At 41.0% G+C, this 13145-nt stretch overlaps 1 protein-coding gene across 1 annotated transcript in view; it reads right to left on the bottom strand.

The window, feature by feature from the left end:
- The window catches only part of LOC139582632 (dynein axonemal heavy chain 8-like), a 53132-nt gene extending 43542 nt beyond the window's left edge, over positions 1 to 9590 (bottom strand). Inside the window, exons 1-27 of the mRNA XM_071412796.1 lie at positions 9412 to 9590; positions 7899 to 8062; positions 7587 to 7763; positions 7356 to 7469; positions 7160 to 7267; positions 6894 to 6995; positions 6660 to 6806; positions 6369 to 6566; positions 6150 to 6226; positions 5739 to 5838; positions 5514 to 5633; positions 5271 to 5406; positions 4987 to 5174; positions 4830 to 4910; positions 4595 to 4711; positions 4379 to 4498; positions 3845 to 3986; positions 3632 to 3729; positions 3432 to 3538; positions 3188 to 3287; positions 2977 to 3106; positions 2596 to 2768; positions 2019 to 2145; positions 1617 to 1852; positions 1408 to 1512; positions 1167 to 1280; positions 126 to 188 (exon numbers count right to left, since the gene is read on the bottom strand). Coding sequence (XP_071268897.1) covers positions 126 to 188; positions 1167 to 1280; positions 1408 to 1512; positions 1617 to 1852; positions 2019 to 2145; positions 2596 to 2768; positions 2977 to 3106; positions 3188 to 3287; positions 3432 to 3538; positions 3632 to 3729; positions 3845 to 3986; positions 4379 to 4498; positions 4595 to 4711; positions 4830 to 4910; positions 4987 to 5174; positions 5271 to 5406; positions 5514 to 5633; positions 5739 to 5838; positions 6150 to 6226; positions 6369 to 6566; positions 6660 to 6806; positions 6894 to 6995; positions 7160 to 7267; positions 7356 to 7469; positions 7587 to 7763; positions 7899 to 8062; positions 9412 to 9586 — 3519 coding nt within the window. The 5' untranslated portion in view covers positions 9587 to 9590. The remainder of the gene's footprint in view (positions 1 to 125; positions 189 to 1166; positions 1281 to 1407; positions 1513 to 1616; positions 1853 to 2018; positions 2146 to 2595; positions 2769 to 2976; positions 3107 to 3187; positions 3288 to 3431; positions 3539 to 3631; positions 3730 to 3844; positions 3987 to 4378; positions 4499 to 4594; positions 4712 to 4829; positions 4911 to 4986; positions 5175 to 5270; positions 5407 to 5513; positions 5634 to 5738; positions 5839 to 6149; positions 6227 to 6368; positions 6567 to 6659; positions 6807 to 6893; positions 6996 to 7159; positions 7268 to 7355; positions 7470 to 7586; positions 7764 to 7898; positions 8063 to 9411) is intronic.
- Between the last annotated feature and the right edge of the window lie 3555 nt (positions 9591 to 13145).

Genomic DNA, 13145 nt, shown 5'->3' with positions numbered 1-13145 from the left:
AAACACCCATGACGCATGCAACACATCTGTGAAGATTACTTGCTGTAAAACCCTTTTGTGTGTGTCTATACGCGTCATGTGAAAGACGTGTGTGTGTGATGTTGTGATATGTGTGTTAGTGTTACCTGGCAGATCTGCAGCCTGGTGCTGGCCTCGTTGGGAATTATCCCAGGCACCATTGGGCCTTCCTGCAACAAACAATGACCCCAAGAATGACCTACAGTGCATTCGGAAATTATTCAGACCCCTTTACTTTTTCAGCATTTTGTTACGTTATAGCCTTATTCTAAAATGTATTAAATGAACATTTTCCTCATCAATCTACACGCAATATCCCATAATGGCAAAGCATAAACTGGTTTTTCAATTTACTTTTTTTTTTATTAACAATGAAAAACAGAAATACCATATTTACATAAGTATTCAGACCCTTTGCTATGAGACTCGAAATTGAACTCAGATGCATCCTGTTTCCATTGATCATCCTTGAGATGTTTCTACAACTTGATTGGATGGTTGTCCTTCTGGGTGGTTAGCCCATCTCCACAGAGGAACTCTGGAGCTCTGTCAGAGTGACCATCGGGTTCTTGGTCACCTCCCTGACCAAGGCCCTTCGCCCCCGAATTCTCAGTTTGGCCGGGTGGCCAGCACTTGGTGGTTCCAAACTTCTTCCATTTAAGAATGATGGAGGCCACTGTGTTCTTGGAGACCTTCAATGCTGCAGATATGTTTTGGTACCCTTCCCCAGATCTGTGTTTCAACACAATTCTGTCCTTCAACGTCATGGCTTGACATGCACTGTCAACTGTGGGACCTTATTTAGACAGGTGTGTGCATCCAAATCATGTCCAAACAATTAAATTTACCATAGGTGGACATCAAGTTGTAGAAACATCTCAAGGATGATCAATGGAAACAGGATGCACCTGAGCTCAATTTCAAGTCTCATAGTAAAGGGTCTGAATACTTATGTAAATAAGGTATTTCCGTTTTTTATTTTTAATACATCTGCTAAAATAATTTAAAAAACTATTTCATTCCATTTTAGAATAAGGCTGTAACATAAGAAAATGTGGGAAAAGGGAAGGGGTCTGAATACTTTCCGAATGCACTGTATGGTAACTGAAGTAAATAAATACAATACAATGTGTGTATTTCTTCTTTACCAGTTCATACTGGTCTGTAAACATCACAACATCCTTTTGGAAAACGGTGACTGATTCCAACAGGTTCCGTTTGAACTTGGGCTGCACACGAACCAGCTCGTCTTGCACTGATCTCTGGGGAAGCAAAATTGTTATTTTGACGCCATAATACCGTAGGTAATTCGTCAAACATCTATAACTGAGTTGCAAACATGAGTTATTCCATAGGATAAATGTATAGTAGTTAACCATTACAACGGACCGCTTTGGACTGCAGTTTGATGAAGGAGTATCTGAGAGTATCCACCCCCTCCGCTTCCTCTTTGGTCACCTCCACTTCAAATCTATTCAGAATCCCATAGGCTTCCTAGCAGACATCACAGATAGTATGAGAAAATTACTTAACAAATGTGCCTGTGAAATCTTCTACCATTGCAATCCACAAATCACAAGCCATAGTTTGACTTATACCTCAATGGGTCCCAGGGTCATGTCTATCTTGATCTCAGAGTCTCGTATTTTGGACAGGGCTTCCATGGCGAAACGCACATCCTCCAGGTCTGCGATAGGCCTGGAGAGCTTTTTCAGGTGTTCTCCAGTGAAAGTCATGATCTCCATCATTTTCTTTTTGTACTGCTCATTCAGGTACTTGCACAAGAGCTTCTTCCAGGCCTTTGCCTCGACTGTCAGAGACATCTTCAGCGGAGCTACGAGAAAGGGAAATGATCACAAAATAAATAGCTAGCTAATTATTTGTGGTTTACAAAGTATCAAAGACTTGTGAAGCATTTACAGTATGTAGGCCTTATAAAGGGCTTATGAAGGTTTCATTAAGCCTTCATAAGTTAAAGGCCTAGTTCATAAACGCCATACCTGTTGACATTTCAATGCACCCCAAAATAATGGTAGGCTTGATTTCATCAATCTCCTGTTCGAATGCCACATAGTGCAGAATTTCAGACTTGATCTGAGTCAGGTAGGGGTTGTTGTCCATGAACTCCTATTCAGAGAATAGTTCAGACTCCATAGGTTAGTGAGAAGGAAAAAAAACACCAAAAAACAGTTGCACCGAATATGGGCGGCAGGTAGCCTAGCGATTATAGTGTTGGGCCAGTATCCGAAAGGTTGCTTGTTCGAATTCCCAAATCTGTCTATGTGCCCTTAAGCAAGACACTTAACCCTAATTACTCCAGGGTCTACGTTGATAATGGCTGACCCTGGCTGTGACCCCAATCTCTGAAGGTGTCTCAGAGGAAGTTGGGATATACAAAAAAAATAATAATACGTTTCCAGTTCACACATGCGTATAATACAAACTTGCACATGTGTGAAATAGGACAAATATCAGCACCCACCAAAATATTATATTATTATATTACATGCCAACTTACTTAGTAGTAAACAAGCAAATAGTAACTAGAAAAAAAGTTTGTAACTTGCATTGACACACCTTGACCTTAATCTGTCTGTCCTCGGCCCAGACCACCTTGAAGGGATGGAACTGCTTGAGAACATCACTGGCCGGTTTCCTCAGAGAGTTGACTGCTGATGTGAGGAGGACCACCAGCTTACAAATGTCCTTGTGTTCAGCTACGCTCTGATAGAAGTTCTTCAGCTTCCCTGCTGAGAAAATAACTCAAGTTAAATACTCATTCATGTCATCAATACTCATTGTGTAATCAATGTCAACACAATTCAAAGAACTCTGCAAAATAGAGTATTCGATTTCCTGGGAAGTTGTATGATTCCTAATTCTAACAGTGAATTTTCCCAAGTGGAGAAATGTACAATATGTGTTTAGTGGTAAGATAAGATGGTGGCTGATTCTTACTGCCAGACTTGCGCTTGTCTTCATGGTGGTGCTCCTGTCCCCAACGGGCCACTCCCCGGCTCACCTCCAGCACCAGGTGGACCAGTCGGTTGATGGCCTGCTGGATGTCATCCAAACTGGGCACCATCACCTGGTGCAAAATGTAAAAATGTAATTATATAACATTGATTTGGGACCTTGTTATTTCAAATTGAATCTAAAATGAACTTACCACGTTGGGTATGGTCAGGTGGACTTCGGATTTGATAAAAGTCACCAGCTCCTCTGTGCTTGGTTGTGATTGGCTGAAACGTCCCTTTCTTGCTGACAAGCTGAACAGAGAAGTAAGACTCTTTAAAAATCTTTACACTCCAAATTAGAATATCAGGCCAACATTTTGCACTATACGGCTGCAATGCATCTCTTTCAGCTAAACCAAGGGATAATACTCTATATGACAACTCATGCATACTTACGTCGCAACGAAGATTCTTCTTTTCAAAGTGTCCAGAGATAACCTTGTTGCTTTGACCAAGGCGTCAAGTAGCTTTGTGCTGAACCAGGCGTACATCTCTTTGCACTCCTAGGATCAGGATTGTTGTTTAAAGCATTGAAGTGTCCTGTTCTCACAAATGTACAGTATATTTTGGTGGAGTCAGTGCAGGAAGATACTTACCTTCTCAAAGTCATCTTCTTTCTCAGATTCTTTGTCATCACTATGATCATCATCAATGGAGGTGTTAACTTCTTCTGAGAATGCCACATTCTTCCGCTCTGGAATACAGAATGAGTTACATTTAAATTTGATGAGGATGTTTATATATGAGTATGTTGATGGGATGAGATGTTAAAGAGTTTCTGGTTCTTTACAGGGTTTTTCATGAAATACCTTTAACAATTGGTACTTCCACAGGTTTCTTGACTTCTTTTGACTCGTAAATAGTATTGAATATCTCAATCAGCTCCTTCACTGCCTCTTCAACATGTCTGCTTTTGTGGTCCAAAATGTCTGCCCACTCCTTTGACTGGTTCTACAAAACAGAGTCATAGCAATTTCATGGTAAGAATAAGAAATCTGACAAGCAGGTAGTGCTTAGGGGGCGGTCATAGCAACTGATTAAAGCTATAATTAACGATTAGGAATTATAAAACCTTGTCTTATTTATTCAATATTTATGTTATAATAACAGCAAAGTAACAACTGTTTTTAAAAACCTGTAATAATGTTGAAAGTCCAATAAACTAAAGTAAACTGTACACTGAGGTCTCCCCATTGCATTTACATAATTTGAGTGCCTTGCTCCAAGACCACATCAGCAGATTGTTCACCAAGTTGGCTAGGGGATTCGAACCAGTAACCTTTCGGTTACGGGCCCAATGCTCATAAATGCTAGGCTACCTGCCGCCCATTAGATGGGCATACCTCGTTGGTGCTGATGAGGACTTGCAGTGACGAGGGCCTGTCCTCTGGGAGATCGATCAGCACAGTCTCTGAGATGTCTTGAACGACGGCATCAATGTGCATCTCGCAGATGTCTCGCACCTGAAGATAAACACAAAGCAGAGCGCACGACTCAGCAACAAGTATTACATTTGAACTAAATGCTCCACAATGATTACAGCAGTATTTTCAGTGTACCTTCTTTAGGAGATGGTTAAGTTCAGACATGGCGGTGTCAACATTATGAAAGAAGTTGTCCAAGATGAGAGATGACCAGTTGAGTAACACCAAGCCATGGCGAAGCACAGACTCGACCTAAAGTGACCACAAACAACAGAAATGACTTTATGAGGTAATACTAGCTAGTCTCCAAACAGTGCCATTTCTCCTTCAAGGGATCATACTGTATTTTAGACCATTTTAACTTTCTTACATTTTTTATCTTGGATGCCATCAGGTTGTAGAAAACTGCAGGTATTTTCTCACAGGTGGCCTCGTAGTTGCACAGTAAAGTCTGCAATAATACATCTGGGCAATATGGTTAATCAATTAATTTAATGTCTGTGACTCTGCATTGTCTAGGATATTACCTCCAGTCGAAGTTTGTTGGCTTTCATCGACCACTCTGTCTTGACCAGACGCAGAGCCTGATCAGGAACCTCCAGACCCATCTTCAGCATGCACTTTGTCTCTCGCACTATCTCCGTGATTTTGGGATCGAAGTTGACAAGTAGTTTTCCTGTGTCCATGTGGCGGACTAATAAGGTTGCTTGTAAAGCTGTTATCAAAGAAGGGGAAAGACATGCATATTTTGTGAAATATGAGAAAAATAAATGAATTCAGATCAGATCAGATAAATGGATAGGCTACTGACCGTATTGGAGCTGTGAGACCTCCCTCATCCAGGCTCTGTGATAGAGAAGCTCAAACTCCACAAACACAGCTGCAGTCCGGTTGTACATTCTCACCACGTCCTTTCCCTCTGGACTCGACAGGATCTCTGAGTTTTTCTATAGAAAGTGTTCACAGTTAGTGTTGTTTCTCAGTAGATTAAATTCTTAGATTTCTGAAACTGTAAGAGAAATCTTACAGGTCATGTTGTGAAGTTTGAACCTACCTCGATGTAGTGTATGGGTTCCTGTATGCTCCTGTAGAGCTGTCTGATCCAGAGGACTTTGCCTGCTATAGGGGGCATGTTCCTTGCCAATGGAGGGTCCTCTCTGTGAATCTGGTAGAGCTGCATGGATAAAGAACAACTGTGCTCAAGTCTGATCCATAATGCGTCTGTGCCTATAGACTATCTGACAATTTTTAGGACTAAGGATTACATTTATAAACATACCTTCTTGACAGACTCCAGCTCTGAGACGTAGTGCTGAAGAATAAGCCCAACTGTGCTTGAGACTTCTGTCTTTAGACAGGGCATGTTCAGCTTCTGAAATCTACAGACAATAACAAATATATGTCAAAGTAACATTTCCATAGTTGGTTCTGAAAATGTTAAATATACCAGCATGCTAATTCCATTTGTGAGGTAGACTACTCTTACATGGCTCTACCCAAAGAATATAAGAGTGGTGCTGGTATATACTTTATTTGCTATCATGTAAGGCTCTAGATTGCAGGGAATGGCGGTTACAGGTGTTAAAAAAAACTCAAAAATATCTGAGTCGAAAGTAGGGCACTGCCCCCTAAAATCCTGGGGAGAACCCGGTCTTATTTTTATTAAAATTGTTTGAGTGATATTTTCTACCTTTTCAGAAAAAACAAGGCATGCTGAGACGAGAGGATTTTGGAGAAACAGGAATTCATGAACATCTGGAGCTGGTTCTAAAGAAGATAAAGGACGACAACATCATAGAATTAGGAATTAGAACTCTGACAACATGTTGAGCTGTGAGCTTTTCTTTGCCTACAAACAAAACAAAGCAGTTTAGACTCATCTACTCAAACCAAGTTGAATAAAACATGCCTCGAGGTTGCTTATCTGAACCATGAACTCTGCAAAGTCCACCTCAAACTCTGCTTTTCTGGGGGCCAGGATGTCATACTGCTTCTTCTTCATGGTCAAGTAGATGTTCTGGAACTTGGAAGCCAGAGTGTCTATACCCTCAATGGTGGACTGTCCCAGGACAGAGAAGGTCTTTACTGCTGTGATCATCCGAGTGATCTGAAAACAAGAAAGAAATTAATCTCAAATGCATAGCAGCAGGCCTTCTGTTTTTTTTATGGAAAAGGTTGGCTGCATTAATGAGGTACACACCTTCTCCAGTCTCTTGCAGAAACCCTCAAACTTGCCAAAGATGTACATCTCTGACACCTCAAAGGGTTTCTCCCCAGGCCTCTCCAGGGTTTGTTTCTTTGTCTTGTGGAAGCAGGACTGATACTCCCGGAACAAGTAGATACAGTCCTATCAACCCCCAAAAATGGTCAAAACTCAAACCTAGTGTAAATCAGGGGTAGAATTTACCATATTTTTGATGCCATCATCAATCACCTGTATCTTTTTGATGATGTCTTGTGTATCCTGTTCCCAAATTCCGGAGGTGCCGTTGTCAGTAATGTATGCTCTACATGCTGTAACCATCTGATTTGTGACCTGAGTGACAAATATTACAACAACCAAGCTTTAAATACATGTGCTCCAATTCAATTCCATGTCAGTTCCCATAGTTGATAAAGCCAAGTGGGTAATTTGTTTAAGAATTAATAATTCCATTAACTTTTTTATTATCTCTGATGGAATACAGAGAAAGTACTTACTTTGATAAAGAGTGAAGTCATTCGTTCAGATGTATTGTAATATTGTGAGACACTGTGGATCATTCGAATGGCATTGATAAGGTTCTGAATGCTCTTGGCCATGGTGACCTGAAATCAAACATGTTCACTTGTGAAATCAATTAGAATAAAACCTTTCAAATCAGAATAATGAAGACTAATTAATCATCTTATTTACCGGGTCACAGTTGTAGAGAGGTTGGCAGACTTTTTCGAGGGTGTACAGGAATTTCACATTATCCTTTGCCTCGTTGGCACAGTCGGTTATTCTGGCATCCAGCTCTCTCCACAACTAAAGTAAATAATAAGTACCAACAACAGGAACATGTCAACATTTTGTTGGAGCATGTAATGGTAAACATTTCATTTTCATTGCCACTTCAGGAAGACAGCCAAGTGATGATAGTACCTTTAGAGTCTTGGAGCGGTTGATATTGAGTACATTGACCACGGCCTTGCACTCGGGGCCCTTGATGTGCTCAATGATAGAGTTGAACTTGGCCGACATTCTCTTCCAGTGCTCTAACTCAGTCAAAGGTCCTGAGGCATCAGCTTCTTTCCTCATTTGATCACTCTCTGTAAGGACCTGGGGGTCATAGAAATAAAGTTGAAGAACAGAAGACTTGAAGTACTATGGATCGGTAAGTACATTTTTTCACATTTGTGCTGTGTTACAGTATGTGTAGGTTCATAGTACATAGACAGTCATACTATGTCGTACCTGCTCAATCTGTTTGTACCACATCATCAACGCTTCCTCGAGTTGATGCACCATGTCAACATCTGCTGCTGCTGCTTTTACGTCTTCAAAGGATACCAGCCTGGAGAATTCAATGTTTGAGGCCGTCTTCAGTTGAACAGTGCCTTCAATGCATGCTTGCATTCCTGCAGTACATCATACAAATCAAAGTGTTGCCTACGTTTAACAAACTGACTCAACTTGTCAGCTCAAAATCATGCAGAAAACAATAATTGAATGATGCTGTAGGCCTACTACACTACCGTTCAAAAGTTTGGGGTCACTTAGAAATGTCCTTGTTTTTGAAAGGAAAGCTAACTTTTTGTCTATTAAAATAACATAAAATTGATCAGAAACACAGTGTAGACATTGTTAATGTTGTAAATAACTATTGTAGCTGGAAATGGCAGATTTTTAATGGAATAGCTACATAGGCGTACCGAGGCCCATTATCAGCAACCATCACTCCTGTGTTCCAATGGCATGTTGTATTAGCTAATCCAAGTTTATGATTTTAAAAGGCTAACTGATCATTAGAAAACCCTTTTGCAATAATGTTAGCACAGCTGAAAACTGTTGTTCTGATTAAAGAAGCAATAAAACTGGCCTTCTTTAGACTAGTTGAGCATTTGTGGGTTCGATTACAGGCTCAAAATGGCCAGAAACAAAGAACAGTCTATTCTTGTTCTCAGAAACTAAGGCTATTCCATGTGAGAAATTGCAGAGAAACTGAAGATCTCATATAACGCTGTGTACCACTCCCTTCACAGAATAGAGCAAACTGGCTCTAACCAGAATAGAAAGGAGTGGGAGACCCCGGTGCACAACTGAGTAAGAGGACAAGTACATTAGAGTGTCTAGTTTGAGAAACAGACGCCTCACAAGTCCTCAACTGGCAGCTTCCTTAAATAATACCCGCAAAACACCATTCTCAACGTCAACAGTGAAGAGGCGACTCTGGGATGCTGGCCTTCTAGGCAGAGTTCCTCTGTCCGATGTCTGTTCTTTTGTCCATCTTAATCTTTTCTTTTTATTGGCCAGTCTGAGATATGGCTTTTTCTTTGCAACTCTGCCTAGAAGGCCAGCATCCCGGAGTCGCCTCTTCACTGTTGACATTGCGACTGGTGTTTTGTGGGTACTATTTAATGAAGCTGCCAGTTGAGGACTTCTATTCTGGTTAGTGCCCGTTTGTGCTGTTCTGTGAAGGGAGTTGTACACAGTGTTGTACGAGATCTTCAGTTTCTTGGCAATTTCTTGGTTGCTGATAATGGGCCTCTGTACGACTATGTACATTAAAAAAACAGCCGTTTCCAGCTACAATAGTCATTTACAACATTAACAATGTCTACACTGTATTTCTGATCAATTTGTTGTTATTTTAATGGACAATTTTTTTTTGCTTTTCTTTCAAAGACAAGGACATTTCTAAGTGACCCCAAACTTTTGAACAGTAGTGTGTGTGCACAATTTTGTTTCATTATTGTAACTCTCTCACCATCTAGGAAATGAATATAACGGGTGATTGTGTCTTTGAAGTTTTGTTTATCCTTCTCTCCATGTTTCGACTGATTCAAGGCACCCCAGTTTTCTGTTGCACAGACAGCTGGCATCATAATCTTTGACAACAGATTCCTGGTGCCTTTTAATAGACCCTCAGCGGCATCCAACATAGAAAAATAAATCTCCTACAAAAAGAAAGGGAATGGAAATTGACCAAACATTAACAGTCAGAAAACTCATGATTAGAGCATTCTTATGTATTCAATATGAACCTATTATGAGGCTATCATAGATTATATGTACAAAATACAAAATCTTAGTCCTTCAGTTCAGAAGTCTCTACCTTCTGTAGATCTTCCATAGAATATCTCACCTCATGTATGTTTTTTATATTGACAGGAACGTCAATTTTAGTTCGTACAAAGAATGGGCACAATCCTGTCAGACATGTCTCAGACAAATTGGCTAAAAATAGTCTCATTATTATGGCTCCTTTTGCAGTTCCAGGAAAGGTGCGTCCACACTCTAAAAGAAAAGAAAATTGAATTGAACTTGCGCCATTTAAAAGGTCTGGGTCAGAGTGAAAGGTGACATAAACAGACAATAAAATGTTCCATATCTATTTCACAAAAATCTATGAATAACAATAATGTCTTGGTGCCACTGTGGCTCTATAGTACGCATTTTATGTAATAAAGAAATACAGAGGTAATCATCCTTCATTCACCTATTCCTGGGACTTCTGTCTCTTGGTAGACAAATGCGATGGTTTTACTTCCTCCTTTGGCAAAAAAATCATCAAATGGTGCCAACTGTGGGGGGGAAGCAGAGTGTCTACAAGATATCTCAGATCTTTGTATTTCATCAAGCAGGTAAAGGTTAAAGAATTTGACCAGACAACAACAATTCATAGGGAACCTCAACAGCTTGTTGGGATTAATATCAATTACAGTTCTACTCACAGAAGGAGCATCTAAAACAAACTCTTCTACTGCTTGTAGTTCGAGGGAGAGCCTGTCAGCCAAGATCTCAAAGATGTATTTGTGCCCAGGGGTAAGTAGCTTCTTTCGAGCTTCTCTTGATTCCTTGTACCTGGCCTGAAAGAACAAAGTGTCAACGTTACTCTAAATGGGGTGGTGTACTGTGCACATCAGGCAAACAGAGTGTAAGGTGGGACTGTAGCAGCCCACAGTAAAACAATGTATTATACTATGAAGTGATAGCAGCTACAATTGTGACTTTGTGAGCGCATAGGCCTGGGCAGCTGAACCTTCATTGAACAAGTTCTCATCACTTCTTGTTCTCAACTCTAATTCCTCCATGACTATTCATCCAACAGACCTGCTTCTCCTTCATGGTCTCCTGCACAGCCTGGACACAACTACCAGATCGATGGAACTTGCTGCCCCGCCGGCCTCCAGCACCTCGATCTGTGGGCACGTTGTCAGCCATGGGGCTAGGGTCACCTGTGCTATCTGGGTGACTGGTTCCACTCATCTTTTCATCTGCAAGAATGTGATTCAGGAGTCAGGAAAACATAGTAAATCAACAAAATCAGGATTTTGGCTAGAGGATAGGTCTGTTGCTTTATTTGAATGGATGATAAATGTCAGAAAATAAGAAATTCCAGATTAATCAGGAGAAATCCCATCCCTGCACTTGAGGACTACCTTTAGATTGTTGGTAATAATAACGTTAATTTAACTAGCTTTATTGAACGATAGGGGGTCACTGGTAATGTTAGTGTCTATGATTTACATATACACTAGATCACAAATAGGGGGCGCTGTGTTGTAGCCACCATGCCTCCATCTTGGCACTCCCCACAAATGTAAAAAATATTTTTGGACGCTATAGAAATTAATTGATTAATGTCTACATTTATTTTTGTCACATTTATTCTATTACAGAAACCTTCATGCATACTTTTAAATTACACTGCATTTGGAAAGTATTCAGACCCCTTGACCTTTTCCACATGTTGTTACGTTACAGCCTTGTTCTAAAATTGATTAAATCCTTTTTTTCACAATACCGCACAATACCCCATAACGACAAAGCAAAAACAGATTTTTTTTTTATGTTTGCAAATTTATACAAAATAAACTGAAATATCACATTTACATAAGTATTCCGACCCTTTACTCAGTAGTTTGTTGAAACACCTTTGGCAGCCTCGAGTCTTCTTGGGTATGAAACTATAAGCTTGGTACACCTGTATTTGGGGAGTTTCTCCCATTCTTCTCTGCAAATCCTCTCAAGCTCTGTCAGGTTGGATGGGGAGCGTCGCTGCACAGCTATTTTCAGGTCTCTCCAGAGATGTTAGATCGGGTTTAAGTCCAGACTCTGGCTGGGCTACTCAAGGACATTCAGAGACTTGTCCACGAAGCCACTCCTGCGTTGTCTTGGCTGTATGCTTAGGGTTGTTGTCCTGTTGGAAGGTGAACCTTTGCCACAGTCTGAGGGCCTGAGCGCTCTGGATCAGGTTTTCATCAAGGATCTCTCTGTACTTTGCTCCGTTCATCTTTCCCTCGATCCTGACTAGTCTTCCATGCCTGCCGCTGAAAAACATCCCCACAGCATGATGCTGCCACCACCATGCTTCACTGTAGGGATGGTGCCAGGTTTCCTCCAGACGTGAGGCTTGGCATTTAGGCCAAAAAGTTCAATCTTGGTTTTATCAGACCAGAGAATCTTGTTTCTCATGGTCTGAGAGTCTTTAGGGGCCTTTGGCAAACTCCAAGCGGGCTGTCATGTGCCTTTTACTGAGGAGTGGCTTCCGTCTGGCCACTCTACCATAAAGGTCTGATTGTTGGTGTCACGTTCCTGACCTGTTTTCTGTTAGTTTTTGTATGTGTTAGTTGGTCAGGACGTGAGTTTGGGTGGGCAGTCTATGTTTTCTGTTTCTATGTTGGTTTTGGGTACCTGATATGGTTCTCAATTAGAGGCAGGTGGTTTTCATCTCCTCTGATTGAGAATCATATTAAGGTAGGTGTTTTCAATTTGTTTGTCGTGGGTGGTTGTCTCCTGTGTCTGTGTTTGTTTGCACCATACGGGACTGTTTCGTTCGTTCGTCGTTTTGTGTAGTCATTTTCCTGTTCGTGAGTTCATCGTGTTATGTAAGTTCTTATGTTCAGGTTCGTCTACTCCGTTTGTTGTTTTGTTTAGTTTCAAGTGAAGTTCGTGTTTTTGTCTTTACTTAAAATAAATCATGTCATATCAAGACGCTGCATTTTGGTTTAATCCCTGCTCCTCCTCTTCGGATGAAGAGGAGGAGGAACGCCGTTACAGTTGGAATGCCGCACAGATGTTTGTCCTTCTGGAAGGTTCTCCCATCTCCACAGAGGAACTCTGGGGCTCTGTCAGAGTGACCATCGGATTCTTAGTCACCTCCCTGACCAAGGCCCTTCTCCCCTGAATGTTCAGTTTGGTTGGGCGGTCCAAACTTCTTCCATTTAAGAATGATGGAGGCAACTGTGTTCTTGGGGACCTTCAATGCTGCAGACATTTTTTGGTACGCTTCCCCAGATCTGTGCCTCGACACAATCCTGTCTCTGAGCTCTACAGAAAATCCCTTCGACCTCATGTCTTGGTTTTTGCTCTGACATGCACTGTCAACTGTGGGGCCTTATATAGACAGGTGTGTGCCTTTCCAAATCATGTCCAGTCAATTGAATTTACCACAGGTGGACTCCAATCAAGTTGTAGAAACATCTCAAGGATGATCAA

The sequence above is a fragment of the Salvelinus alpinus genome, chromosome 8, assembly GCF_045679555.1.
Source record: "Salvelinus alpinus chromosome 8, SLU_Salpinus.1, whole genome shotgun sequence".
NCBI classification, from domain to species: Eukaryota; Metazoa; Chordata; class Actinopteri; order Salmoniformes; family Salmonidae; genus Salvelinus; species Salvelinus alpinus.
The sequence above is the reverse complement of the archived record's forward strand: the minus strand, read 5'-3'. Positions and strand labels throughout refer to the sequence as shown.